This window comes from Oncorhynchus mykiss, chromosome 5 (genome assembly GCF_057628025.1).
Source record: "Oncorhynchus mykiss isolate SJ-2025 chromosome 5, ASM5762802v1, whole genome shotgun sequence".
Classification (NCBI taxonomy): domain Eukaryota; kingdom Metazoa; phylum Chordata; class Actinopteri; order Salmoniformes; family Salmonidae; genus Oncorhynchus; species Oncorhynchus mykiss.
In genome coordinates this window covers 36,533,154-36,559,879 of record NC_143026.1, presented here as the reverse complement: position 1 = coordinate 36,559,879, position 26,726 = coordinate 36,533,154, and the positions used below count along the sequence as shown (strand labels likewise).

The 26,726-nt window shown below is 43.3% G+C and overlaps 1 protein-coding gene across 1 annotated transcript; it reads left to right on the top strand.

Annotated features, from left to right (window-relative positions):
• The first annotated feature begins 1,532 nt into the window (after positions 1 to 1,532).
• On the top strand, positions 1,533 to 21,952 carry LOC110523696 (inositol polyphosphate 5-phosphatase K). The gene is made up of 13 exons (XM_021602618.3): positions 1,533 to 2,286; positions 6,872 to 7,495; positions 8,683 to 8,790; positions 8,975 to 9,083; positions 9,200 to 9,316; positions 11,306 to 11,481; positions 15,752 to 15,863; positions 16,194 to 16,303; positions 18,699 to 18,909; positions 19,101 to 19,238; positions 19,357 to 19,422; positions 19,594 to 19,698; positions 19,868 to 21,952. Exons 2-13 carry the CDS (start codon positions 6,876 to 6,878, stop codon positions 20,327 to 20,329), a joined length of 2,334 nt encoding a protein of 777 aa, XP_021458293.3. The 5' UTR covers positions 1,533 to 2,286; positions 6,872 to 6,875; the 3' UTR covers positions 20,330 to 21,952.
• The last annotated feature ends 4,774 nt before the right edge of the window (positions 21,953 to 26,726 follow it).

The window sequence follows — 26,726 nt, the reverse complement described above, 5'->3', positions numbered from 1 at the left end:
TGGCACAACGCCCTGTGATTTGAATGTTTTATTCCATTCATTCCATTTGGATCAGTTGTGGGTGTACCCTCGACAGTTTATAAGGTCTAGAAAGGGACAGTAGCAGGCCAGTCTGGCTGTATTTTGATTTTGTGATACTGAAATGCACAGTCTGTTGCAAATCATCAGTCTCCCAACAAGTCGTCCTATAATAATGTGCTTACATGTCCTCCCAGAAGGCCCAGTTATTCAGTAAAGCTTAAAGGCCCAGTGCAGTCAATCTAGATTTTCCTGTGTTTTATGTATATTTGCACACTCTTGAGGTTTGAATAATACTGTGAAATTGTGAAAATGATTATAATTCTCTATTAGTGCATGAGCTGTTTTAAAAGGCGGACTGAAATTTCAGCCTGTTTTGGCCTGCCTGGTGACACTCAGATCACTACCAGACAGTCCTAGCAAAATTCTTGCTTGACAAATTGCTCTTTGCAAAGAAGCTGTTTAAACTTATTTTTTTTACTAGTTTTTATTGAAAACTATCACAGTAAAGGTACTTCAATTATTTGATATTGAAGTAAAAACGACTGCATTGGATCTTTATAGGGAAATATCACTCTTGGTATTTGTTTCATTAGTCCAGTATTGATACAGTCTCACATTGTTTTGGTTATCAGCAATCAATATTCTAGATATAGAACTTTCAAAATACAGAAAGTGCTAAACGCATCATACTGTGACACTAATGAAACTAATGAAACTAATACCTAAAGTTTGAGTGGAATGTTCCTTTAAATCAGGCTCTTGCCTCCCCTGAGGCAATTCCTTGACCACCTTAGAACCTACATATTCAATATAGCCTAAGTATTTGTCATTTCACATTTAAAATGTATTACCTTTTATGTGTGGCATAAACACAACCAGTAACCATGTTTTAATCTGATTAGGCTACTTCAAAAGTATCCTGTAGGTTACCTGCGCACTTTTGTCCAAAATATAATTCCAGCATCCAAACGTCATTTGATGAATGGAAATAGAAAATAGAAATCTGTTACAAAACACCAAAAAGATATGACGTCAAGAGATTGTCAAACCAAGCCTTTGATACTGGGTACAAGGGAGGAATGTAGTTTCTGTTTGTTGAAATTTACATAGTCTATTGGATTGTGTTGGTGGTGAAAACGCAAACAATTATGTTGAAGTGCCCGAAGTCCGCATGCTTTGCTTATTGGTTGTGTGGTGCATTGTCACAAAAACCTGTTGGTGGACAATGTGTTGCATATATTTTATATAATTATAAAAGGTAGCATCAACATGTTGAAAATCTGTTTAATGACACAAGCCTACTCTGTTTTACGAGATATAAATCAGATCCATCCCAGTAGCCTACATTTTACGGGTTAAACGGGCAATCATAGTTCACATAACAGTTAAATTATGTCATCTCTGCCAATCCTGTCAGAATGATTTTACTTGAAATATGATTAACTGCGCTCAAGCATAGTGGTCACGTGGGGCACCAATTCCGGGCGCTCTTGCGCAGTGTCCTGTAATAACGATATCATTACACTAGTCTGCGCTTTAAGGTAGCCTAGCAACCTGCCTGACGTTGTGACATTTTAATTCTCTGTATGGTGGTGTACGACTAACTCTCGGATTAATTACATAATTGACACGACAGATGCTCAATTCATTTATGTAATCCTAGTCACAACGTCAGTTGAATTTGGGGGTTGAGATTCATCTTGGGTTCCTTTATTACGGTCGCCAGCTCTGACTCTATTCTTAATCAGACAGTCTCCGGACGGTGTGTAAGTGATGTTGGTTCCTCTCTAAGGAAACAGTTGTACTGGTCAGATAGCAGGTAAGCAGGATCGAGGCGCAGGCAACTGTCCCGTAAACTGAACAGTCGGTATCACGCGCACAGAAGCTCCATCAGTAATCTATCTCAAGGATGCTGTGTTTACTGGACATCAGGCACGAGTCTACTGTTTTTCACGTTTTAGAACACTAAACTCGCGTACCGGGAACAGCGCCCGGTTTTTCACCTTTGACAGGTCGCGCTAGTGTCACTCACGGGCTGTCATTCGCCGAGGTATCGACTTGTCATTCCCCGGGGCGTAGTATATTTCAGATGAGTCTAGAAGAAAGCCGTTAACCGTAAAGTGCTGGTGTTTTGACGATTGAAAACCTGTAGATATTTGTCCCATATCATGGACTAATTCAATTGGATAAGTATTTCATCATGCCCTGCCTTGCGCCAGGTTGAGACCGATTCACTGGCGAAGCATTTCACCTTGCAGATGAAAGGTAAATTATTTGTCACAGAGAGTGTGCGCAACCCCACAGCATGTCTGTATGTGATTATTATTGCATGTTGATTGATCATGCATTCTTGTTTTAAAATTTTCATAGTTCAGCGTGCCATAGCAAAGAGGTGCATGGCTGAGTAGACCTGTATCAAGTGATATTATAGATCATATGTAATCTCTGATATGTGACAGTTGAGTAGAAAATAATCTCTAGGTCAAGTGGTTTCCAACCTGTGGTCCATGGGGGTACTGCAGGTCCGTGAATTGTTTTAATTTCTTTATTTTTAGAGAATATATTTATTTTTAGATAATTTTCTTCCAAAAATAAATAACAGTTTAGGAAGTATAATGGTGTTATAAGCAATTTGACATGACTTTTCACAAACACATTTTTAACAATAATAATAGGCCTTTAATTTGTTATATTCCCTGCAAATATGACCACAAATATATTTTATGTAAAAAATCTCAATCCGCTGGTGCTGTGTGGACTAAGCTAGTAGGGCCTTGCAAGGAACATCCGAGTTCGGTGTGGACGGCAATGGGTCCACCAGGCGGGCCTGTACACTGTAGCTGTATGGGTATCAGGAGGTGAGCCATGTCTGAACCAATCAGCAGCAGAGGTTGAGTAGGTTGTCTGCGGTCATATCTGATACTTCTTGAAAGGATTGAGCAGGGGAAACACGTCAAAGGTAACTGAGGTCCCTTGCAGTTGCACAACGTCTTGTCTAACTGTCCTGAGGGTGAAGGTCTCAGGCTTAGAATTGAGGTTAAATTGTTGAACAGCCTGTGGCATTACTTTCGCTGATCGGTTGGGATAGGGCACGCTTAAACCTTGATGGAAGCCTGGTGCTGCTGGGACTGGATAAGGTATGCTTTGTCCCACAGTTAAGTAGGGTTCACCTGGAACAGGGTATGGTATAAATCCTGGTGCAGGATATGGCGCTGCGGATGCTGGTCCAGGGTATGAAGCCGCAGGTGCTGGTCCGGTGTATGGAGCCGTAGGTGTTGATCCTGGGTGCGGAACCACGGGAACTGGAGCAGGGTACGTAACCATAGGAGCTGGAGCAGGCTGCGTAACCATGGGAGCTGGAGCAGGGTGCAGACTCACAGGAGCTGGATGCGAAACCACGGGAGATGGAGAAAGGTGCAGAACCACGGGAGCTGCTGATGAGTGCCTCGGGTAGGCAGGGAAAGATGATGTGAGTCTTCATAGGCTCCTCCTCTTTCTCCTAGGTTGGCGTGTTGTGGTTGTGTGAGTGGGATAGACGCAAAGCTGTCACATGATTCATCAGACAGTGCTGGTCAGGGGCTCCTCTGCTCTGATTGAGTCATCTGGGTTCTGGCTGCATCAACGCCTCTCTCTTTTTCATCTCTTTCTTTAAGAAAGGATGTGACAAGCTTGGCTAGATCTAGCTCATTAGCTACCTTCTGTAGATGCCGCTGCCTGTTCAATTGTGTAGCTATTGCTTCTCCGGCCCGATGAGCTTCCTCCTGTCGACGCTGAGTTTCTTCCTGTTGTCGCTGAGCTTCTCTGGCTTCGGCTGCTACGCGTCGACACGACGTCGACGTTGTGATCTTGCTCTAGCTGGCGTTGTAGGTCATTAAACTCCATGAGCTTCATACTTTCCTCCAACATAGCTGCTTGGAAGTGGGATAGATCTGGGAAGCGGCTCACTGATAAGCTGGCACTTTATCTGGATCTGATAGCACCCCTCTCTGATCGGATGTCCGCTCGACTACTCCTTCGTCCTAATGATGGGGGTGCCTGAGTGGTGGGGAGATATTCAACAGCATAATCGCCCAGGTGAGCTAGGGGGGGGGGGGGGTGTCTTTATTGGATGGGTCTGTATGTGTCGGATCCATATCAGGTGGTTTACACAATCCAGCTCTAAGGACCATGAATTAGAGGATGATGCCTCTGGAATTTATTCAGTGATAGAGTAGGTGAAGTTATGGAGATTGTACTCCTATTAGAGAGATGGTGAGAGAGACAGTTCCTCAGTTTAGGATTCTTTAATGTTGATTGGAGAACCTCTTGGAACTACCCATCCCGGATCCGGGAGAATTGTCATCAACTACACTAATTAGCATAGCGCAACAGTCCAAAAATATGACTAGAAAATATTCATATTCATGAAATCACAAGTGAAATATAGTGAAACAGTTTAGCCTTTTGTTAATCACCCTGTCATCTCAGATTTTGAAATTATGCTTTACAGCCAAAGCAAGACAAGCGTTTGTGTAAGTTTATCGATAGCCTAGCATAGCATTATGTCCAGCTAGCAGCAGGAAGCTTTGTCACGAAAATCAGAAAAGCAATCAAATTAACCGTTTACCTTTGATGATCTTCGGATGTTTTCACTGACGAGACTCCCAGTTAGACAGCAAATGTTCCTTTTGTTCCATAAAGATTATTTTTATACCCAAAATACCTCCTTTTGTTGGTCACCTTATGTTTAGAAATCCACCGGAAATAGTGGTCACAACAACGCTGAAAAAAATTCTAAATTATGTCCATAATATCGACAGAAACATGGGAAACGTTTTTTATAATCAATCCTCAAGGTGTTTTTCAAATGTCTATTCGATAATATATCAACCGGGACAATTGGCTTTTCAGTAGGGGCGAGAGGAAAAATGACTACCTCTGTCTTTTACGCAAGAATCACTCAGAGCCCTCAGCTGGCCACTTACACAATGTAGTCGTTTACGCTCATTCTTCAAAATAAAGGCCTGAAACTATGTCTAAAGGCTGTAGAGACCTTAGGTTGATATCCCTTTCAATGGGCAATAGGGATGCATAGAAAGATAATGACGAAAATAATGACGAAAATATTCTTAAACTATTGACAACTTTGTCAGTAAAACAGGGGGAAAACATAAACCTTACTTACAGTTTTGGTATTCAAGCACAGTGATGAATACATTGGTCAGAAAATAAATAATGTCCAAAACTGAGTTGTGTTCACAGCTGTAGGTAATGAACTAAACACCCTGCCAGCTTGTGATAGCTGTGACATCATCACTGAGTTCTTAAATGGACAGGCTTTCCTGCAGCTGCTGTAGGTCACTTGTAGTCCACCTATATGACTCCACCTCTTCTGAAACTAGGGGATAACGAGGGCTTCCAGGGGAGAATGAGAGCTTCCGTAGCTTCCCTCTCATTGAAGCCACGGATGTTCAAGGCCGACCACGATACTACAGGCATTGTCAGCAAACACTGTAGTGAATGGGAAAATGGCAATCTTTGTGGAAAAAAAAAAGAATCAAAGACAATCATGGTACGTAATTGCTTCTAATACACCAGATGTATGCTCTTCAACCAATTTATTTCAAAATTGCACACAAGATAAATGATAAGGATTATTGAATTGCTAATAGCAGCCTGCAGTACCCCAGCCACCTTCAACTTGAGTTACTCAATGAGATAGGGTAGCACTGAGCTAGCCTGCAACGGCACTTCCTGGAGTACCTCAAACTGTGCATGTTATGTATCCATGAGATGCCATCTTAACCAACACCATTTGGCTTCAATGTGCTATTGAGTCTTCACATAGTAATGATTGGTGTCACGTGATCGATGGCTGTCCATTCAATGGCTGAATCAACATGTATATAGCCACTAACAACAACATTTGTGATGGCTTTTTTCTTTCCAATATATTGCTTTATTGACAGTGACACACCTTCCATGACCACAACCACAATCTATTATGTTTAGGCTACCCTTGCACATTCAAGTGGTCACATGTACCCTTCAGTTTCCAGAGCCACTCAGAATGTCATGAATAAATCAGGGGAGGTATTTAATTTATGGAGGTCGGCGGACAAACAATATGTTTTGGTAAGTGAGCTGTTCTTGCTGTCACTGGCATCTTATAGGCTGATTCTCATAGAGTGAGGGCTACTATGTAGCCTACTTAATGTCATGTGACCCATTTTGTTCTTGTGCTATATCTACTGCTGCAGTGGGTTAGTGTTCTGTCTGAGACTATCTCGCTGCCACACATAGTGTGTGTTAGAGATATACATTGTTCTACCTGCATTTTCTGAGGCAGAGGGGCACGATAGATTAGTTTGAAGAGTAGAAAAGCCCACCCTTCCCCTCCATAACATACAGTAGTTAAAAGGGAAGATGCAAGGAGGGAATGGAGCAGGGAGTAATGGGATAGAAAGGGGGTTGGACTAGGGGACTGAAATGTGTTGCTGAGCAACAGGAAAGTAGACATGGATTGGGGTAGAAAGTTGGTTCCCACCGACTGCCTATGGTTTAGTATGGTTATGATGTCAGCTGTGATGTCTGGGGGCAGGAGGTGGACAGGTACTCAGTGTGAGCCAGTTCCCTCACCCCTCGGTGTTAGATGGAGACAGTCTGTGACCAGAGGGGGATGAGGGAAGGGGTTGTGAAGGAAAAACAAACACAGGTCTCTCATCTTCTCATTCTACATTTGCATCGGTTACACAACCAGCTCAGCAGACTGCACATTCCTCTCTCTTGTAATTGCTCTCCCATCTGTTCAATCCCTTTATCTAACAAACGCTCTCCCATCCCTTCCACATGATTTGTGGTTACTAATCAGGTTGATGGATCAAATGCAGCAGAAACAAAGCAGTATAGATCCAGCAAGAGTCTCTAGACAACCTGGATTGAATGCTGTTCCAGGACCTGCTCTACCCCTACAGCCAACAGCCCGGGACACCGCTATGACCTGTCCCATAGTGGGATCCGGGAAACTCCCAGGAATGGGTCCAGTTCAGGCCTCAGGTGTACGTGAGATGCTAGACCCGGTGAGGCCGGAGCATGTACAGCCTGGGTCCAGTGCTGCAGTTCCAGTCAACATCAGCCGTCCCAGACCTACTGCACTGAATTCCTCCAGAGGTCCAGAGGCTGATATGAAGGATAAGGCCTTTATTCCAAACCGCATTCCTGGACCACACAGCCCCATCTCCCTGTCCCAGTCCCCCACAGAGTCTTCCCAGTTGTCCCGCAGTCCTCAGAGTCCTCATAGCACTCAGCCTTACACCAGCCAGTCTTACCTCATCCCACAGCCTAACCTGCCTCAGCCTTGCCTCACCCCGCCATCCAGCCTCAGCCTCAAACCAGGCTCCAGTCCACAACCCCAGGGGACCAGATCCCCTGGGGGCGCTGTGAAGAACCAGCTACAGACTGACAAGACTGAAGGAGAAACAGATTACGGCTTCAGGTGAGACAGATCACGAATGATGACGCCAAGTACTATTTCAGTAGCATGCCCACCGTATATTACATTTGTTCTAAAGGTTTTTTTCTACTCCCTGACTAAATACAGTAACATGTTGTTGTCTCCATGGAGATTGTTCTCTCTTTCCGTCCTTGGCATGGCAAACGAGCTAGGCAGAACCCAGCCTCAGGTATAGAAGCCATTTGCAGGATGATGGGTTGATATGAGCCAGAATGTGTCATATGAATCAAATGCCATACATCTCAGTAAGAACTATCTGAACTAGACAGAATGCATACAGGCTGCACATTTCCTTGACAGGGGTCCCAGACAGTTCTCTCTCTCTCTCTCTCTCTCTCTCTCCCCTTCTGTTCATTCACAACCACTAAAATCACTTTTACTGATATTAGATTGGATTGTTCCTGTAGGTGCAGTTTATAGTCTCCATTTACCCTAGTGTCAAGGGATTGGCTATATGTTCACTGGTCACTTGACATTTTGAGTCAAGTAAGAGTACAGTATGGGTTCAACACTTAACATTGAGCTATACATTATTACATAATAATTACATTACTACACAGTTATGATTGCAAATCTACACTACAAAAGTATGTAGACACCCCTTTCCAATTAGTGGATTCGGCTATTTCAGCCACACCCGTTGCTGACAGGTGTATACAATCGAGCACACGGACATGCAATCTCCATAGACAAACACTGGCAGTAGAATGGCCCATATTGAAGAGCTTAGTGACATTCAACGTGGCACCATCATAGGATGCCTCCTTTCCAACAACTCAGTTCGTCAGATCTCTGCCCTGCTAGAGCTGCCCCCATACAAAAATGGTTTGTCGAGATCGGTGTGGAAGAACTTGACTGGCCTGCACAGAGCCCTGACCTCAGCCCCATCGAATACCTTTGGGATGAATTGGAATGCTGACTGCGAGCTAGGCCTAATCGCCCAAGCAAGTCCCCGCAGCAATGTTCTAACATCTAGTGGAAAGCCTTCCCAGAAGAGTGGAGGCTGTTATAGCAGCAAAGCCCCCTTTGCCCATGATTTTGGAATGAGATGTTCGACGAGCAGGTGTCCACATAATTTTGGGCATGTAGTGAATGTAAAGTTTAACTAATGTATGTAGTTTTACTGATAATGTAGGATGTGCATTACCCCCTGTGTCGTCCTCTGATAGGGTTCACATTGTCACATGGAATGTGGGCTCTGCTCTTCCTCCTGATGACATCACCTCTCTGTTTGGGCCGCATGCTGGCGATGGGAGCACAGACATGTTTATCATTGGGTGAGCTTCTGCTCCAATCAAAACAGTGCCAGCATTCAATGTCTCCTCCATCATACCTCTATCACTGTTCTGATCTCTCATCTACTACTGATGTCACCTCATCTAATCATCCAAACATTCTCCTTATTCCTCTTCTCCTCCCACTGAGTTATGAGTTGTTCTTCCTCTCTTCCTCCCCACTCAGGCTACAGGAAGTTAACTCTATGATTAACAAGCGGCTGAAGGATGCTCTCTTCACCGACCAGTGGAGTGAACTCTGCATGGACACACTGAGTCGATTTGGATATGTGCTGGTCAGTAAAGAGTTAACTCGCAATGTTGTGCCAGGCCAGTCACTGTCTCAATCTCTGTGGATGCAGTTACTCTCTATTTCTCTCTCTCGCTCTCACCTCCCCCTCTATTGCTATAGGTGACGTCCCAGCGTATGCAGGGGGTGCTGTTGCTGGTGTTCTCAAAATGTTGTCATCTTCCATTTCTGAGGGGTTTGCAGACAGAGAAAACACGCACAGGCCTCGGGGGCTACTGGGTGAGTGTCACCCTGGCAACCCCTGCTCTAAAATAGGAGCTTGTTGTTAAATGCAGAGTCCAAAATCCCTTGTTCACAAATACGTACAGTGTATACGAAAAATATTAAGACCCCTTGACTTTTTCCACATTTTGTTATGTTACAGCCTTATTCTAAAATGTATTAAAATAGTTGTTGTTTTTTCAGCAATCTACACACAATAGCCCATAATGACAACGCAAAAATAGGTTTTTAGACATTTTGGCAAATGTATAAAAAATAAATAACTTAAATATCACATTTATATACCCTTTACTCAGAACTTTAATGAAGCACCTTTGGCAGTGATTACAGCCTTGAGTCTTCTTGGATATGATGCTACAAGCTTCGCACACCTGTAGTTGAAGAGTTTCTCACATTCTTCTCTGCAGATCCTCTCAAGCTCTGTCAGGTTGGATGGGGAGCGTCACTGCACAGCTATTTCCAGGTCTTTCCAGAAAAGTTTGATCGGGTTCAAGTCTGTGCTCTGGCTGGGCCACTCGAGGACATTCAAAGACTTACCCCAATGCCACTCCTGCGTTGTCTTGACTGTGTGCTTAGGGTCGTTGTCCTGTTGGAAGGTGAACCTTTGCCCCAGTCTGAGGTCCTGAGCACTCTAAAGCAGGTTTTCTTCAAGGATCTCTCTGTACTTTGAGCTGTTCATCTTTCCCTCGATCGTGACTAGTCTCCAAGTCTCTGCCTCTGAAAAACACCCACACAGCATGATGCTGCCACCACCTTGCTTCACAGTAGGGATGGTGCCAGGTTTCCTCCAGACGTGACGCCTGGCATTCAGGCCAAAGAGTTCAAATCTTGTTTCTCATGGTCTGGGAGTCCTTTAGGTGCTTTTTGGCAAACTCCAAGCGGGCTGTCATGTGCCTTTTACTCAGGAGTGGCTTCCGTCTAGCCACTGTACCATAAAGAACTGATTGGTGGAGTCCTGCAGAGATGGTTGTCCTTCTGAAAGCTTCTCCCATCTCCACAGAGGAACTCTGGAGCTCTGTCAGAGTGACCATCGGGTTCTTGGTCACCACCCTGACCAAGGCCCTTCTCCCCCGACTGCTCAGTTTGGCCGGGCGAACAGCTCTAGGAAGAGTCTTGGTGGTTCCAATCTTCTTCCATTAAGAATGATGGAGGCCACTGTGTTCTTGGGGACCTTCTATGCTGCAGACATTTTTTGATACCCTTCCCCAGATCTGTGCCTCGACACAATCCTGTCTCGGAGCTCTATGGACAATTCCTTCGACCTCATGGCTTGGTTTTTGCTCTGACATGCATTGTCAACTGTGGGACCTTACATAGACAGGTGTGTGCCTTTCCAAATCATGTCCAATCAATTGAATTTACCACAGGTGGACTCCAATCAAGTTGTAGAAACATCTCAAGGATGATCAATGGAAACATGATACACCTGAGCTCAAGTTTGAGTCTCATAGCAGAGTCTGAATACTTATGTAAATAACGTATCTGTTTTTTACAAATACATTTGCAAAACTTTCTAAAAAACTGTTTTTGATTTGTGATTATAGGGTATTGTGTGTTGATTGAGGAGGACATAAATAAATGTAATCCATTTTAGAATAAGGCTGTAACGTAACAAAATATGGAAAAAGTTAAGAGGTCTGAATACTTTCTGAATGCACTGTAGCTTTTAAATTGCATCAAAATATGTTAATGTGCCAGGGAGAGAGAAAAGAGGTGTGTGTGTGTGTGTGTGCATGCGTGTGCGTGTGTGACCTTCCTGAGCGTGTTGATGTCAGCATCAGTTCTGGCTGCCAGAGCAGTCTCCTTCTCCCTGAGGTCAGTGCAGCAGGACTGTCTGGCTCTTTGATGCAGACGATACCAAAATGCCATCTGTCCTTTCATCCTTATCACAGTGGATGTTTGATTACAAAGGCTGGTAGAGCATCCATCTTTTATCCATCCGTGTGTGTTACATTTTCATACTCTTTCTCTCTTCCCCTCCCCCAGGGTAATAAAGGGGGTGTAAGTGCGAGGATGACAATGTTCGGCCACCCGGTGTGTTTCCTGAACTGTCATCTGCCGGCTCACATGCGGAACCTGGAGCAGCGCATGGAGGACTTTGGAAGCATTCTGCAGCAACAGCAGTTTGAGGGCGGGACCGCCTCGGGTGTGCTGGACCACGAGTGGGTCATTTTGATTGGAGAGGGCTGATGTAAACAGTATGTCTAGGACCAGGAGTTTATCCCACCTGACCACCTATGGGAGTTTTTTTGGTGATGTTTTACTTGACAACCCAGCATCATAACACATTATGACACAGTCATAACCATGTAATAAAAGCTGACATAACTTGTCATAGCATATATTTAGACGTGTTGTGACATATATAGCATTTTTTATGGCAGGTTATGACACCTACATAAGACTGTCAAAACCCACAAAACCAAGCACAGTAGTTATTATATGGCTGGTTATTAGTGACACATACATAAGAGTGTAAAACCCACATAACCTACCACACAAGGCAAAACATTCCATTACACCACATCCTACATGTCAACAGTATGTTTATGTTATATCATTATTATTTTTTGGACCATATTAAATTAGCATTGTATATGTGCACCCCATTGATATCAGACATTAACCTACCCCAATGCACTGTTGCTGATAACTGGGATGAATACAGGAGTATATTTCAGGAGCAGGACAAGACATCCTCTTTTTGACTGATGACTGACATAAGAGCATTTACGTGACAGGCCTATCTCAATCAATCAATCAAATGAATTTATAAATGTTACGTCAGCAGATGTCACAAAGAGCTTATACAGAAACCCAGCCTAAAACCCCAAAAAGTAAGCAATGCAGATGTACAGTAGAAGCACGGTGACAAGGAAAAGCTCCCTAGAAAGGCAGGAATTAAGGAAGAAACCTAGAGAGGATATATGTGATAATGCTTCTTGACAGTGTCATAAATTGTATTTTGTTAGTCTAAGTAAGTGACACAGGATGGTCATAATGCTTCATGACAGTGTCATAAATTGTATTTTGTTAGTCTAAGTAAGTGACACAGGGTGGTCATAATGCTTCCTGACTGTCATAAAGTGTATTTTGTTAGTCTAAGTAAGTGACACAGGGTGGTCATAATGCTTCCTGACAGTGTCATAAAGTGTATTTTCTACAAGTTATTTAAAATATGATGAAAAAACATTAATTACAACAACAAATGATTTAAGAAAGAAACTTTCAAATTAAAGGAAACTTCTTTAACCAGCCATAAAATAACGCAATATATGTGTCAAAATATGTCATGACAATGTTAGAACGATATTATGACAGATTATGACAAGTTATGACATGGTTATGCCCGTGTCATAACGTGCTATGAAACTGGTTTTCAAGTAAAGTTTCACGGTTTTTTTTTCTCCAAATCAAATCAAATCGTGTTTTCATGTGGTCAGGTCAGGTGGTCAGGTCAGGTGGTTAGGTCATGTGTGGTCAGGAAATACTCCTGGTCATAATTATCAAATCAAATGAAATGTTATTTGTCACATGCCCCGAATACAACAGGTGTAGGTAGACCTTATAGTGAAATGCTTACTTACAAGCCCTTAACCAACAATGCAGTTTTAAGAAAATCCCCCCAAAATTAAGAGATAAGAATAACAAATCATTCAAGAGCAGCAGTAAATGACAATAGTGGGGCTATATACAGGGTGTACCGGTACAGAATCAATGTGTCAATGTGCGGGGGGTAATTGAGGTAATTATATACATGTAGATAAAGTTATTAAAGTGGCTATGCATAGATAATAACAGAGTAGCAGCAGCGTGGGGTGGGGGCAATGCAAATAGTCTGGGTAGCCATTAGCTGTTCAGGAGTCTTATGGCTTGGGGTAGAAGCTGTTTAGAAGCCTCTTGGACTTGGCGCTCTGGTACCGCTTGCCGTGCGGTAGCAGAGAGAACAGTCTATGACTAGGGTGGCTTGAGTCTTTGACAATTTTTAGGGTCTTCCTCTGACACTGCCTGGTATAGAGGTCCTGGATGGCAGGAAGATTGGCAACGGTGATGTACTGGGCCGTACGCACTACCCTCAGTAGTACCTTGCAGTCGGAGGCCGAGCAGTTGCCATACCAGGCAGTGATGCAACCGGTCAGGATGCTCTCAATGGTGCAGCTGGAAAACCTTTTGAGGATCTGAGGACCCATGCCAAATCTTTTCAGTCTCCTGAGGGAGAAAAGGTTTTGTTGTGCCCTCTTCACGACTGTCTTGTTAATTTGTTGGTGATGTGGACTCCAAGGAACTTGAAACTCTCAACCTGCTCCACTACAGCCCCGTCGATGAGGATGGGGGCATGCTCGGTCCTCCTTTTCCTGTAGTCCACAATCATCTCCTTTGTCTTGATCACGTTGAGGGAAAGGTTGTTGTCCTTGCTCCACACGGCTGTCTCATCGTTGTCGGTGATCATGCCTACCACTGTTGTGTCATTAGCAAATTTAATGATGGTGTTGGAGTCGTGCTTGGCCGTGCAGTCATGAGTGAACAGGGATTACAGGAGGGGACTGAGCACACACCCCTGAGGGGCCCCCGTGTTGAGGATCAGCATGGCGGATGTGTTGTTACCTACCCTTCCAACCTGGGGGCGGCCCGTCAGGAAGTCCAGGATCCAGTTGCAGAGGGAGGTGTTTAGTCCCAGCTTAGTAATGAGATTTGAGGGCACTATGGTGTTGAACGCTAAGCTGTAGTCAATGAATAGCATTCTCACATAGGTGTTCCTTTTGTCCAGGTGGGAAAGGGCAGTGTGGCGTGCAATAGAGATTGCATCATCTGTGGATCTGTTGGATTAGGTATGCAAATTTGAGCATGTCTAGGGTTTCTAGGATAATGGTGTTGATGTGAACCATGACCAGCCATTCAAAGCATTTCATAGCTACAGACGTGAGTGCTACGGGTTGGTAGTCATTTAGGCAGGTTGTAAGATTTTTCCTAAGTCCTAAGTCCTGTATAGACGCTTTGCCTGTTTGATGGTTCATCGGAGGGCATAGCGGGATTTCTTATAAGCTCCCGGGTTAGAGTCCCACTCCTTGAAAGCGGCAGCTCTAGCCTTTAGCTCAGTGCGAATGTTACCTGTAATCCATGGCTTCTGGTTGGGGTATGTACGTACAGTCACTGTGGGGATGACGTCCTCGATGCACTTATTGATAAAGCCAGTGACTGATGTGGTGTACTCCTCAATGCCATCTGAGGAATCCCGGGAACATATTCTAGTCTGTGCTAGCAAAACAGTCCTCTAGTTTAGCATCTGCTTCATCTGACCACTTTTTTATAGACCGAGTCACTGGTGCTTCCTGCATTCATTTTTGCTTGTAAGCAGGAATCAGGAGGATAGAGTTATGGTCAGATTTGCCAAATGGAGGGCGGGGGGAGCTTTGTACGTGTCTCTGTATGTGGAGAAAAGCTGGTCTAGAATTTTTTCCCATCTGGTTGCACATTTAACATGCTGATAGAAATGAGGTAAAACTGATTTAAGTTTCCCTGCATTAAAGTCCCCGGCCACTAGGAGCGCCACCTCTGGAGGAGCATTTTCCTGTTTGCTTATGGCGGAATACAGCTCATTGAGTGCGATTTTAGTGCAGGCCTCGGTCTGTGGTGTTATGTATACAGCTATGAAAAATACAGATGAAAACGCTCTAGGTAGATAGTGTGGTCTACAGCTTATCATGATATACTCCTTAGGCAAGTAAAACCCTGAGACTTCCTTATATATCATGCACCAGCTATTCTTTACAAATATGCACAGGCCACCGCCCCGTGTGGGCCACCGCCCCGTGTGGGCCACCGCCCCTTACCAGAGGCTGCTGTTCTGTCCTGCCGAAAGAGTGTATAACCCGCCAGCTGTATGTTCTTAATGTCGTCGTTCAGCCACAACTGGGTGAAACACAAGATATTACAGTTTTTAATGTTCCGTTGGTAGGATATACGTGCTTTCAGTTCGTCCCATTTATTTTCCAGCGATTGAATGTTAGCTAGCATAATGGAAGGCAAGGGCAGATTAGCCACTCGTCGCCTGATCCTCACAAGGCATCCTGATCTCTTTCCGCGGAACCTACATTTCCTTTTCCAGCGAATCACAGGGATCTGAGCCTGGTCGGGTGTCCGTAGTATATCCTTCGCGTCCGACTCATTGAAGAAGAACTCCTCTGCCAATTTGAGGTGAGTAATCCCAGTTCTGATGTCCAGAAGCTCTTTTATCGGTCACAAGAGACGGTAGCAGCAACATTATGTGCAAAACAAGTTACAAACAACGCGGAAAAACTAACAAAATAGCATGGTTGCTTAAGAGCCTATAAGACGGCAGCCCTACCCTCCGGCGACATCTTTGAGCCTGATGTTCTGATGATCAGTTGTTGGCTCATAGAGTGGTGAAATGGTCCTGTGTTCTTCTCCCAGCGTGGTGTTCTGGTTTGGAGATCTTAACTTCCGCATAGAGGACTATGACATTCATGTGGTGAAGAGTGCCATTGACAGCAATAAACTACCTTTGCTGTGGGAGAGAGACCAGGTGAGAAATCTGTCAGTTATTTGACATAAAAAAAAAGAGTCCAAATGGAATTTTCTTTGAAAACAGAGTACCAAACTGAAGTAATGTTTATATTTGAAAACAGAGTACCAAATGGAAGTCATGTTTATCTTTGAAAATAATGACTGTTGGTTAATTATCAGCAGAGATAGCTATAGCACCAACAAAAATGAACCTACACCCAATAATATTCAATCACAGTGGCTGCATCAAGTCAAGCAAACTATTTTGATGATTCAATTGTATTGTCTATGTCTCTCTTTCCCTCTCTCTCGCTCTCATTCTCTTCATTCTCACATGTTTGTTTTGCAGCTCAACATAGCCAAAAATAGTGAGTCCATCTTAGACGGCTTCTTAGAAGGCCCTCTCAAATTCCCCCCCACATATAAGTTTGATGTGGGGACACACACATACGACACCAGGTACGTGATACTGTGTAGAGCAATAAATGGTTTGTGATTGATGTGTCGCTCCCTTTTTAATGACTTGCTATGATATAGGGGGTAGTTTAGTGTTAGGACACAGTGAGGCAACGCACCACCAGGATACACGTCCACACTCCATCCCCAGGTGGCAGCACCAACCGGGTCAAGGGCTGTGCTCTGCCAGTAAGCCTGGAGAAGTTGACGGGTGTGAGCAATAAGGATGACTTGTGTGTGTGTGACCAGATGCTTCTCGGCCTGTCAGTGTTTGGTGTTGTTTTGTGTTAGTTAGCCTCTATTTTAGGCATGCCTCTTTGTATTTTTTTTTGGGGGGGGGGGGTTGGATCAACTTTAATATTGCGGATAGATTGTTGCTTCCATCAATGTAATTGTCTGCATCATTTCCAATCCCCCATATATTTTTGGGTAAATATACACTGCTCAAAAAAATTAAGGGAACACTAAAATAACACATCCTAGATCTGAATGAATGAAATATTCTTATTAAATACTTTTTTCTTTAAATAGTTGAATGTGCTGACAACAAAATCACACAAAAATTATCAATGGAAATCAAATTTATCAACCCATGGAGGTCTGGATTTGGAGTCACACTCAAAATGAAAGTGGAAAACCACACTACAGGCTGATCCAACTTTGATGGAATGTCGTTAAAACAAGTCAAAATGAGGCTCAGTAGTGTGTGTGGCCTCCACGTGCCTGTATGACCTCCCTACAATGCCTGGGCATGCTCCTGGTGAGGTGGCGGATGGTCTCCTGAGGGATCTCCTCCCAGACCTGGACTAAAGCATCCGCCAACTCCTGGACAGTCTGTGTTGGTGGATGGAGCGAGACATGATGTCCCAGATGTGCTCAATTGGATTCATGTCTGGGGAACGGGCGGGCCAGTCCATAGCATCAATGCCTTCCTCTTGCAGGAACTGCTGACACACTCCAGCCACATGAGGTCTAGCATTGTCTTGCATTAGGAGGAACCCAGGGCCAACCGCACCAGCATATGGTCTCACAAGGGGTCTGAGGATCTCATCTCGGTACCTAATAGCAGTCAGGCTACCTCTGGCGAGCACATGGAGGGCTGTGCGGCCCCCCAAAGAAATGCTACCCCACACCATGACTGACCCACCGCCAAACCGGTCATGCTGGAGGATGTTGCAGGCAGCAGAACGTTCTCCACGGCGTCTCCAGACTCTGTCACGTCTGTCACATGTGCTCAGTGTGAACCTGCTTTCACCTGTGAAGAGCACAGGGCGCCAGTGGCGAATTTGCCAATCTTGGTGTTCTCTGGCAAATGCCAAACGTCCTGCACGGTGTTGGGCTGTAAGCACAACCCCCACTGGACGTCAGGCCCTCATACCACCCTCATGGAGTCAGTTTCTGACCATTTGAGCAGACATATGCACATTTGTGGCCTGCTGGTAGTCATTTTGCAGGGCTCTGGCAGTGCTCCTCCTGCTCCTCCTTGCACAAAGGCGGAGGTAGCGGTCCTGCTGCTGGGTTGTTGCCCTCCTACGGCCTCCTCTACGTCTCCTGATGTACTGGCCTGTCTCCTGGTAGCGCCTCCATGCTCTGGACACTACGCTGACAGACACAGCAAACCTTCTTGCCACAGCTCGCATTGATGTGCCATCCTGGATGAGCTGCACTACCTGAGCCACTTGTGTGGGTTGTAGACTCCGTCTCATGCTACCACTAGAGTGAAAGCACCGCCAGCATTCAAAAGTGACCAAAACATCAGCCAGGAAGCATAGGAACTGAGAAGTGGTCTGTGGTCACCACCTTCAGAACCACTCCTTTATTGGGGGTGTCTTGCTAATTGCCTATAATTTCCACCTGTTGTCTATTCCATTTACACAACAGCATGTGAAATTTGTCAATCAGTGTTGCTTCCTAAGTGGACAGTTTGATTTCACAGAAGTGTGATTGACTTGGAGTTACATTGTGTTGTTTAAGTGTTCCCTTTATTTTTTTGAGAAGTGTATATATCTATATACATACATACCTACACATACCCATATACATATATATACATAAACATTCATACATTCTTTGTAGTTTTCTTTTGTTTTTATTTATGTTGGGTTACCACTTTGAACGTATACTAATCAGCTTTGATTGGCCGACCATGGGAGTCATGACTGAGATGACCCTGAACCTAAGGTAAGGTTTCTGTATCCTGGGTACATGCATTCAACACCTGGTTACATACGCTTACTTCTCACATTTATGCACACATCAAATCAGGTTACAGACCTTGTAGCTAGGCCTTAGACATAATGAGTGCAGCAAAATCAGTTGGCTTCATAATAACACCTCTATTGACTGATTCACTGACCTCCAATTCCCACTATTATCTCTCTCTCTGTTCTTCTCACAGCAGTAAGAAGCGAAAGCCAGCATGGACAGACCGTATCCTGTGGCGTCTGCGTTGTACGGGCTCCCCTGTTCCTACCCACAATGCTGCGCTGCAGCATGGCCTGACCTCTTGGCTGGGAGGGGCAACCAAGGTGGTGCAACATTCCTACCGCAGTCACATGGGCTACACCTGCAGCGATCACAAGCCTGTCTCTGCTGTCTTCTCATTACATGTAAGTCCAACCTCCCTGTGACCTCTGGACTCTCACCCCAGCAGTCACCGTGTTTGATGTTTATCCAGATATGGTGAAAAACCTTTACAGTTACTGTTACATTATAGCTTTAGAAAGTCATCACATAAGAATCACCCTCTGAAATGATCTTTCTATCTGTTTATTTTTCACTCTCATGCTATCTCCCTCAGTTCCCATTTAAAGTGGACCTTCCTCTTGTAACGTTAGAGTATGTGAAGGAGTGGACTAAGGTTTCTGACGCTACAGTCAGATTCACTGTGATGTCCAACGTCCAGCGCAGCTCATGGGACTGGGTTGCAATATACAAGGTAACTTCAACTTCAAAGCAGTGAGATTTCATATTTTCTCTCACACAATATTTATAGTTTATTAGGGCTATGCATAATTGTTCCATGGTCAATTGAAGTCTGTGATTTGTCTACACAGGTTGGGTTCAAACATCACAAGGACTATGTAACATATGTGTGGGCCAAAGCAGATCATGGGTCACAGGTATGATACAAAGCCTGACAAACATACTCCCACAAACTCAACCTCAGATATCCATTGAGATGAGAAAACATTTATCCACTGAGATGAGAAAACATTTATCCACACATCCACTGACTATGTTTCCATTTTCTCCATTTGTAGTTTTCTTCACTCTCTTCCCCTTTCTCTCAGGTGACATTTACAGAGGAGGATTTACCCAAGGATGCAGGGGAATACATTTTGGGTTTCTACAGTAATAACATGAACACTATTATCGGCGTGACATCGCCCTTTCAGGTCAGGACCCTTCCTGACGTTTTCCTTCCTGTGTTGTTCAATGAACAGAGAATAAAGCAGTTGCTGTCTGCCATTCGGTTCTGCTGGATATTTCTACTTTTCTCCTAATTTTGTTCCCTCCCACCCTTTTCTCTTACTCTCTTCTCCAACCTTCCTCCATCTCCTGTAGATCCATGTTCCTGTGCGCAGCCCGACAGTCACAACAGTATGCCGCTCAGACAGTTCTGACGTCAGCTCGGAGGATGACAGCACACTGGTCCTGCTGGCCCCTGCTAGCTCCCGCAGCCCAAGCCCTGGAAAAATAAAACGCCACCGCCGCAGCCACAGTCCTGCTCACTCCAACACCCCCATGCCCTCCCTGCAGAGCCTCAGCCTGCACCCTCGTCCCCTAGAGGGGATCCCAAGCAGCCGCTCGCCCTGCTCTTCTGCTAAGAAGGAGCGCCTGGTGTCCCCCCAGGACACCCTGCCATCGCCCATCAGCTCGCTCTCCCCCCGCAGCCCTGTGTCCCCTGGAGGTGGGGTCTCAGCCCCAGAGGCTCTAATCGCTGCCATCCTGGGGGAGCATAGACCAACTCAGGTCACCCCCACAGGGGGCAGGTCACCAGGCAAGACTGGAAAGACAAGTTTATGAGGAGCCCAACCAACAATATCTGTGGGGTCATGAATATGCAGAGACATTAAAGGTTGAATTCAATCCATATCGAAGAATTATTGTGGAAGATCCGCATTATAGCTCGAAATTTAAAGGCAATGTTCCCGCTTTCACGGAGACTGTGTTGACGGAAAACGCTGCATATGTCGGCTCAATCGGAAATTACCCTTCAATTTGTTTCTGCGATACAGATTCTAGATCTAGCCCTAAGATAAGACTGTTGAAATGAGGCCAGTAAAGACCATATGCTGATCTGACCTCACACTGTCACTGCACTCATAAAAGCAGTGCATTGTAGGAGTTGTAGTTTGCAACATTCCACATGGTGATCAACCAGTTGTCTCTATTTCTTAAAACCTGTTAAATGTAATGTCAAAATGTAGATTTCCGCCTAAATAGACATACCCAAAAGTAATTATTTATCATGACAGGGCCATAAACAATACCAGCTAATGCTTAGCTGAGGATACAAGGATACAAGCTGAGGATACAAGCTCAAGTACACTGTGCAAATATGAAACATCACACATATATATACATGTATGTGTGTGTATTTGTTTTCCTATTCAACAAAAGTGGGGGAATATGGATTTTAATTATTGAAATGCTTTCAAAATATAGTAACAATGAAATTCTAAACGACTTACTCTAAGATTTCACCTTAACTAAAATAAATATGATCATACAAAATTGGCACCATTTCAAATAACTGACGACAGAGACTTTTCACCCCAACATCCTCTGAGAGACGCAGGGACGCCATTCAAATTCCAGCAGACTCGTGACGCCAGCTTTAAGCACAAAGTGATTTCGTCCCTATGTGACCAAGAGAAAGTGACATTGTTTCAATTCTACGAAATAATTTTGTATTTTTTCATGTTGTGAGCTCTAAATCCACCTGAGAACATTACAGCGAGATGAGACCGCTTTATCTGCAATCGCTAGGCTCTCCGTTTCACATGCAATTTCACATACTGCATGTCAGCTGAGGGCGGAGAGAGGCATGAGAAGGGTGACAACCAGAGCTTTCACGGAGTTCACAGCAATTGATGCTGTGCCGTTCACAGAGCGCTCTGTACACAAAAATGTTGTTCGGAACCGGTCCAGAACTGCTCAAAGTCCCCTAAATATAAGACTTTACATCTAAGATCAATCTACTTATCAGTGACTCCATCCTGTAGGGGGCTAGTCCAAATCGCTAAAAGTTTAAGCGTTATCCCAAGTGCTATACAGACTCGTATCAATACTGTATGTACACAAATGTAAAACCAAAGCAAGAGTAAATCTGCAATGTACATTATTGTTGTTATATAGTAAATTGATGGGATGTCTGTAAATATGCTCTACCTATCGGCCTGGATCACTTGGTGTGGTATGATTTCTGTCTTTCTATACTCCCAAGCTCCAATTTCTATTAAAGTGGTTTGTTTCTGAATCTTCCCATCTTGTGTGTATATGTGTAGCACTGTACATGTTTGAGAAAAAAATATTGTCTTATTTTCAGAGTTAATACTTCTAATGGTTTAGTGGTTTGTTTTGGTTGTTGAAATATTGGTTGTGTGAGGGTGTCTGAAGAAAATAAAATTAACAACATGAAAAAGAGACTTGATTTTGTATTATCATTATCACAGAACATTCAATTGGACAGCTCATAATTATTATGTGCAAAGAGTCCACAGGTTTTGTAACAATGATCTAGATATTTTCATATTGCACATGTGAGGTTCAACTCATTGTCATATCTTCAGCAAACTAGAAGGTTAATATGTAACTGTAAATGCCATCTCCTGGTCAGTTTCTTCTTTTTCACAGTCTGTCATACAATGTTCGGTGTAACCTACTTATGTTCCAAATTTTTTGATGTTATTAGGATTTTTTATTTTGCGGGAGATCAACTTTAATATTGCAGATAGATGATGGAATCCATCAACGTAATTGTCTAAATCATTTCCAATCCCCCATATATTTTTTTGTTAATAGAGTTGAAGTCGGAAGTTTACGTACGCCTTAGCCAAATACATATAAACTCAGTCAGTTAGGATCACCACTTTATTTTAAAAATGTCAGAATAATAGTAGAGAATTATTTATTTAATCTTTTATTTTTTTCATCACATTCCCAGTGGGTCAGAAGTTTACATACACTCAATTAGTATTTGGTAGCATTGCCTTTAAATTGTTTCACTTGGGTCAAATGTTTCGGGTAGCCTTCCACAAGCTTCCCACAATATGTTGGGTGAATTTTGGCCCATTCCATCTGACAGAGCTGGTGTAACTGAGTCAGGTTTGTAGGCCTCCTTGCTCGCACACGCTTTTTCAGTTGTGTCCACAAATTGTCGATGGGATTGAGGTCAGGGCTTTGTGATGGCCACTCCAATACCTTGACTTTGTTGTCCTTAAGCTATTTTGCCACAACATTGGAAGTATGCTTGGGGTCATTGTCCATTTGGAAAACCCATTTGCGACCAAACTTCAACTTCCTGACTGATGTCTTGAGATGTTGATTCAATATATCCACATCATTGTCCTTCCTCATAATGCCATCTATTTTGTTAAGTGCACCAGACCCTCCTGCAGCAAAGCACCCCCACAACATGATGCTGCCACCCACGTGCTTCATGGTTGGGATGGTGTTCTTCAGCTTGCGAGCATCCCCCCTTTTCCTCCAAACATAACAATGTTTTTTATGGCCAAAAAGTTATATTTTTGTTTCATCAGACCAGAGGACATTTCTCCAAAAAGTATGATTTTTGACCCCATTTGCAGTTGCAAACCGTAGTCTGGCTTTTTTTAATGCCGTTTTTGGAGCAGTGGCTTCTTCCTTGCTGAGTGGCCTTTCAGGTTATGTCGATATAGGACTTGTTTTACTGTGGGTATAGATAATTTTGTACCTGTTTCCTCCAGCATCTTCACAAGGTCATTTGCTGTTGTTCTGGGATTGATTTGCACTTTTCGCACCAAAGTACGTTCATCTCCAGGAGACAGAACGTGTTTCCTTCCTGAGCAGTATAATGGCTGCGTGGTCCCATGATGTTTATACTTGCTTAATGTTGTTTGTACAAATGAATGTGGTACCTACCTAATTTATTTTGATTTTCCCTTGATGTCAAGCAAAAAGGCATTGAGTTTGAAGGTAGGCCTTGAAATACATCCACAGGTACACCTCCAATTGACTCAAATTATGTCAATTACCTATCAGAAGCTTCTAAAGCCATGACATCATTTTATGGAATTATCCAAGCAGTTTAAAGGCACAGTCAACTAAGTGTATGTAAACTTCTGACCCACTGCAATTGTGAAACAGTGAATTATAAATGATATAATCTGTCTGTAAGCAATTGTTGGAAAAATTACTTGTGTCATGCACAAAGTAGATGTCCCAACTGACTTGCCAAAACTATAGTTTGTTAACAAGAAATTTGTGGAGTGGTTGAAAAACAAGTTTTAATGACTCCAACCAAAGTGTATGTAAACTTCCGACTTCAACTGTATACAGTGGGGCAAAAAAGTATTTAGCCACCAATTGTGCAAGTTCTCCCACTTAAAAAGATGAGAGAGGCCTGTAATTTTCATTATATGTACACTTCAACTATGACAGACAAAATGAGGAAGAAAATCCAGAAAATCACATTGTAGGATTTTTAATGAATTTATTTGCAAATTATGGTGGAAAATAAGTATTTGGTCACCTACAAACAAGCAAGATTTCTGGCTCTCACAGACCTGTAACTTCTTCTTTAAGAGGCTCCTCTGTCCTCCACTCGTTACCTGTATTAATGGCACCTGTTTGAACTTGTTATCAGTATAAAAGACACCTGTCCACAACCTCAAACAGTCACACTCCAAACTCCACTATGGCCAAGACCAAAGAGCTGTCAAAGGACACCAGAAACAAAATTGTAGACCTGCACCAGGCTGGGAAGACTGAATCTGCAATAGGTAAGCAGCTTGGTTTGAAGAAATCAACTGTGGGAGCATTTATTAGGAAATGGAAGACATACAAGACCACTGATAATCTCCCTCGATCTGGGGCTCCACGCATGATCTCACCCCGTGGGGTCAAAATGATCACAAGAACGGTGAGCAAAAATCCCAGAACCACACGGGGGACCTAGTGAATGACCTGCAGAGAGCTGGGACCAAAGTAACAAAGCCTACCATCAGTAACACACTACGCCGCCAGGGACTAAAATCCTGCAGTGCCAAACGTGTCCCCCTGCTTAAGCCAGTACATGTCCAGGCCCGTCTGAAGTTTGCTAGAGAGCATTTGGATGATCCAGAAGAAGATTGGGAGAATGTCATATGGTCAGATGAAACAAAAATATAACTTTTTGGTAAAAACTCAACTTGTCATGTTTGGAGGACAAAGAATGCTGAGTTGCATCCAAAGAACACCATACCTACTGTGAAGCATGGGGGTGGAAACATCATGCTTTGGGGCTGTTTGTCTGCAAAGGGACCAGGACGACTGATCCGTGTAAAGGAAAGAATGAATGGGGCCATGTATCGTGAGATTTTGAGTGAAAACCTCCTTCCATCAGCAAGGGCATTGAAGATGAAACGTGGCTGGGTCTTTCAGCATGACAATGATCCCAAACACACCGCCCGGGCAACGAAGGAGTGGCTTCGTAAGAAGCATTTCAAGGTCCTGGAGTGGCCTAGCCAGTCTCCAGATCTCAACCCCATAGAAAATCTTGGGAGGGAGTTGAAAGTCTGTGTTGCCCAGCAACAGCCCCAAAACATCACTGCTCTAGAGGAGATCTGCATGGAGGAATGGGCCAAAATACCTGCAACAGTGTGTGAAAACCTTGTGAAGACTTACAGAAAACGTTTGACCTCTATCATTGCCAACAAAGGGTATATAACAAAGTATTGAGAAACTTTTGTTATTGACCAAATACTTATTTTCCACCATAATTTGCAAAAAAATCATAAAAAATCCTACAATGTGATTTTCTGGATTTTTTTCCCTCATTTTGTCTGTCATAGTTGAAGTGTACCTATGATGAAAATTACAGGCCTCTCTCATCTTTTTAAGTGGGAGAACTTGCACAATTGGTGGCTGACTAAATACTTTTTTGCCCCACTGTATATATACACACTACCAAAATGTCCTTGTTTTTGAAAGGAAATCAAATTTTTTGTCCATTAAAAACACCAATTTGATCAGAAATACAGTGTAGACATTGTAATGTTGTAAATGACTATTTTTTGCTGGAAACGGCTTGATTGTGTATGGAATATCTACGTAGGCGTACAGAGGCCCATTATCAGCAACCATCACACCTGTGTTCCAATGGCACATTGTGTTAGCTAATCCAAGTTTATCATTTTAAAAAGCTACCTTATCATTAGAAAACCCTTTTGCAATTATGTTAGCACAGCTGAAAACTGTTGTTCTGATTAAAGAAACAACCAAACTGGCCTTCTTTAGTCTAGTTGAGTATCTGGAGTATCAGCATTTGTGAGTTTGATTACAGGCTCAAAATGTCAAGAATCAAAAAACGTTCTCCTGAAACTCATCAGTCTATTCTTGTTCTGAGAAATCAAGGCTATTCCATGCGAGAAATTGCCAAGAAACTGAAGATGTCTTTGACTTTATTGGTCATATAATTTTAAAAAACAAGTCGCTAGGTGTAGGCAAGGCCATAAGCAAATGGTAAACTGGGATATGACTAAATAGTTAATCAGGGTGATTTTTCCACAAATTGACAGAGATTTTCCTTTCCACGGTAGCAACATCTTATCTATTCTTGCTAACTTTCTATTCAAATGTATTGTAATGAGAATTTCTTTCTTTCGGGATATGAATAATGAGTATTTCCACTTCACCATCAGACCATTTTATTGGTAAACTCCATGGTAATGTAAAAGTTGTATTTTTTATTGATCCAATACCTAATATAGTACACTTATAATTTGCTTAACTGCCTGTAGCTCAGGCCCTGAAGCAAGGATATGCATATTCTTTGTACCATTTGAAAGGAAACACTTTGAAGTTTGTGGAAAGGTGAAAGGAATGTATGAGAATATAACACAACGGATCTGGTAAAAGATAATACAAAGAAAAAAACAACCGTTCTTTTGTATTTTTTTGTACCATCATCTTTGAAATGCAAGAGAAAGGCCATAATGTACTTTTCCAGCCCAGGTGCAATTTAGATTTTGGCCACTAGATGGCAGCAGTGCCTGAAGAGAACTGTGCTCCAGTTTCAACTGTTCTGCCTTATTATTATTTGACCATGCTGGTCATTTATGAACATTTGAACATCTTGGCCATGTTCTGTTATAATCTCCACCCGGCACAGCCAGAAGAGGACTGGCCACCCCACATAGCCTGGTTCCTCTCTAGGTTTCTTCCTAGGTTTTGGCCTTTC

What these genes read in the sequence shown, in the direction of transcription:
- LOC110523696 (XM_021602618.3), top strand. Translation starts at nt 6,876, where the DNA reads ATGGATCAAATGCAGCAGAAACAAAGCAGTATAGATCCAGCAAGAGTC. An exon ending in GTCGATTTGGATATGTGCTG is followed by an intron (nt 9,084 to 9,199) that starts GTCAGTAAAGAG and finishes CTATTGCTATAG; the next exon opens with GTGACGTCCCAGCGTATGCA. An exon ending in GCGTGACATCGCCCTTTCAG is followed by an intron (nt 19,699 to 19,867) that starts GTCAGGACCCTT and finishes CATCTCCTGTAG; the next exon opens with ATCCATGTTCCTGTGCGCAG.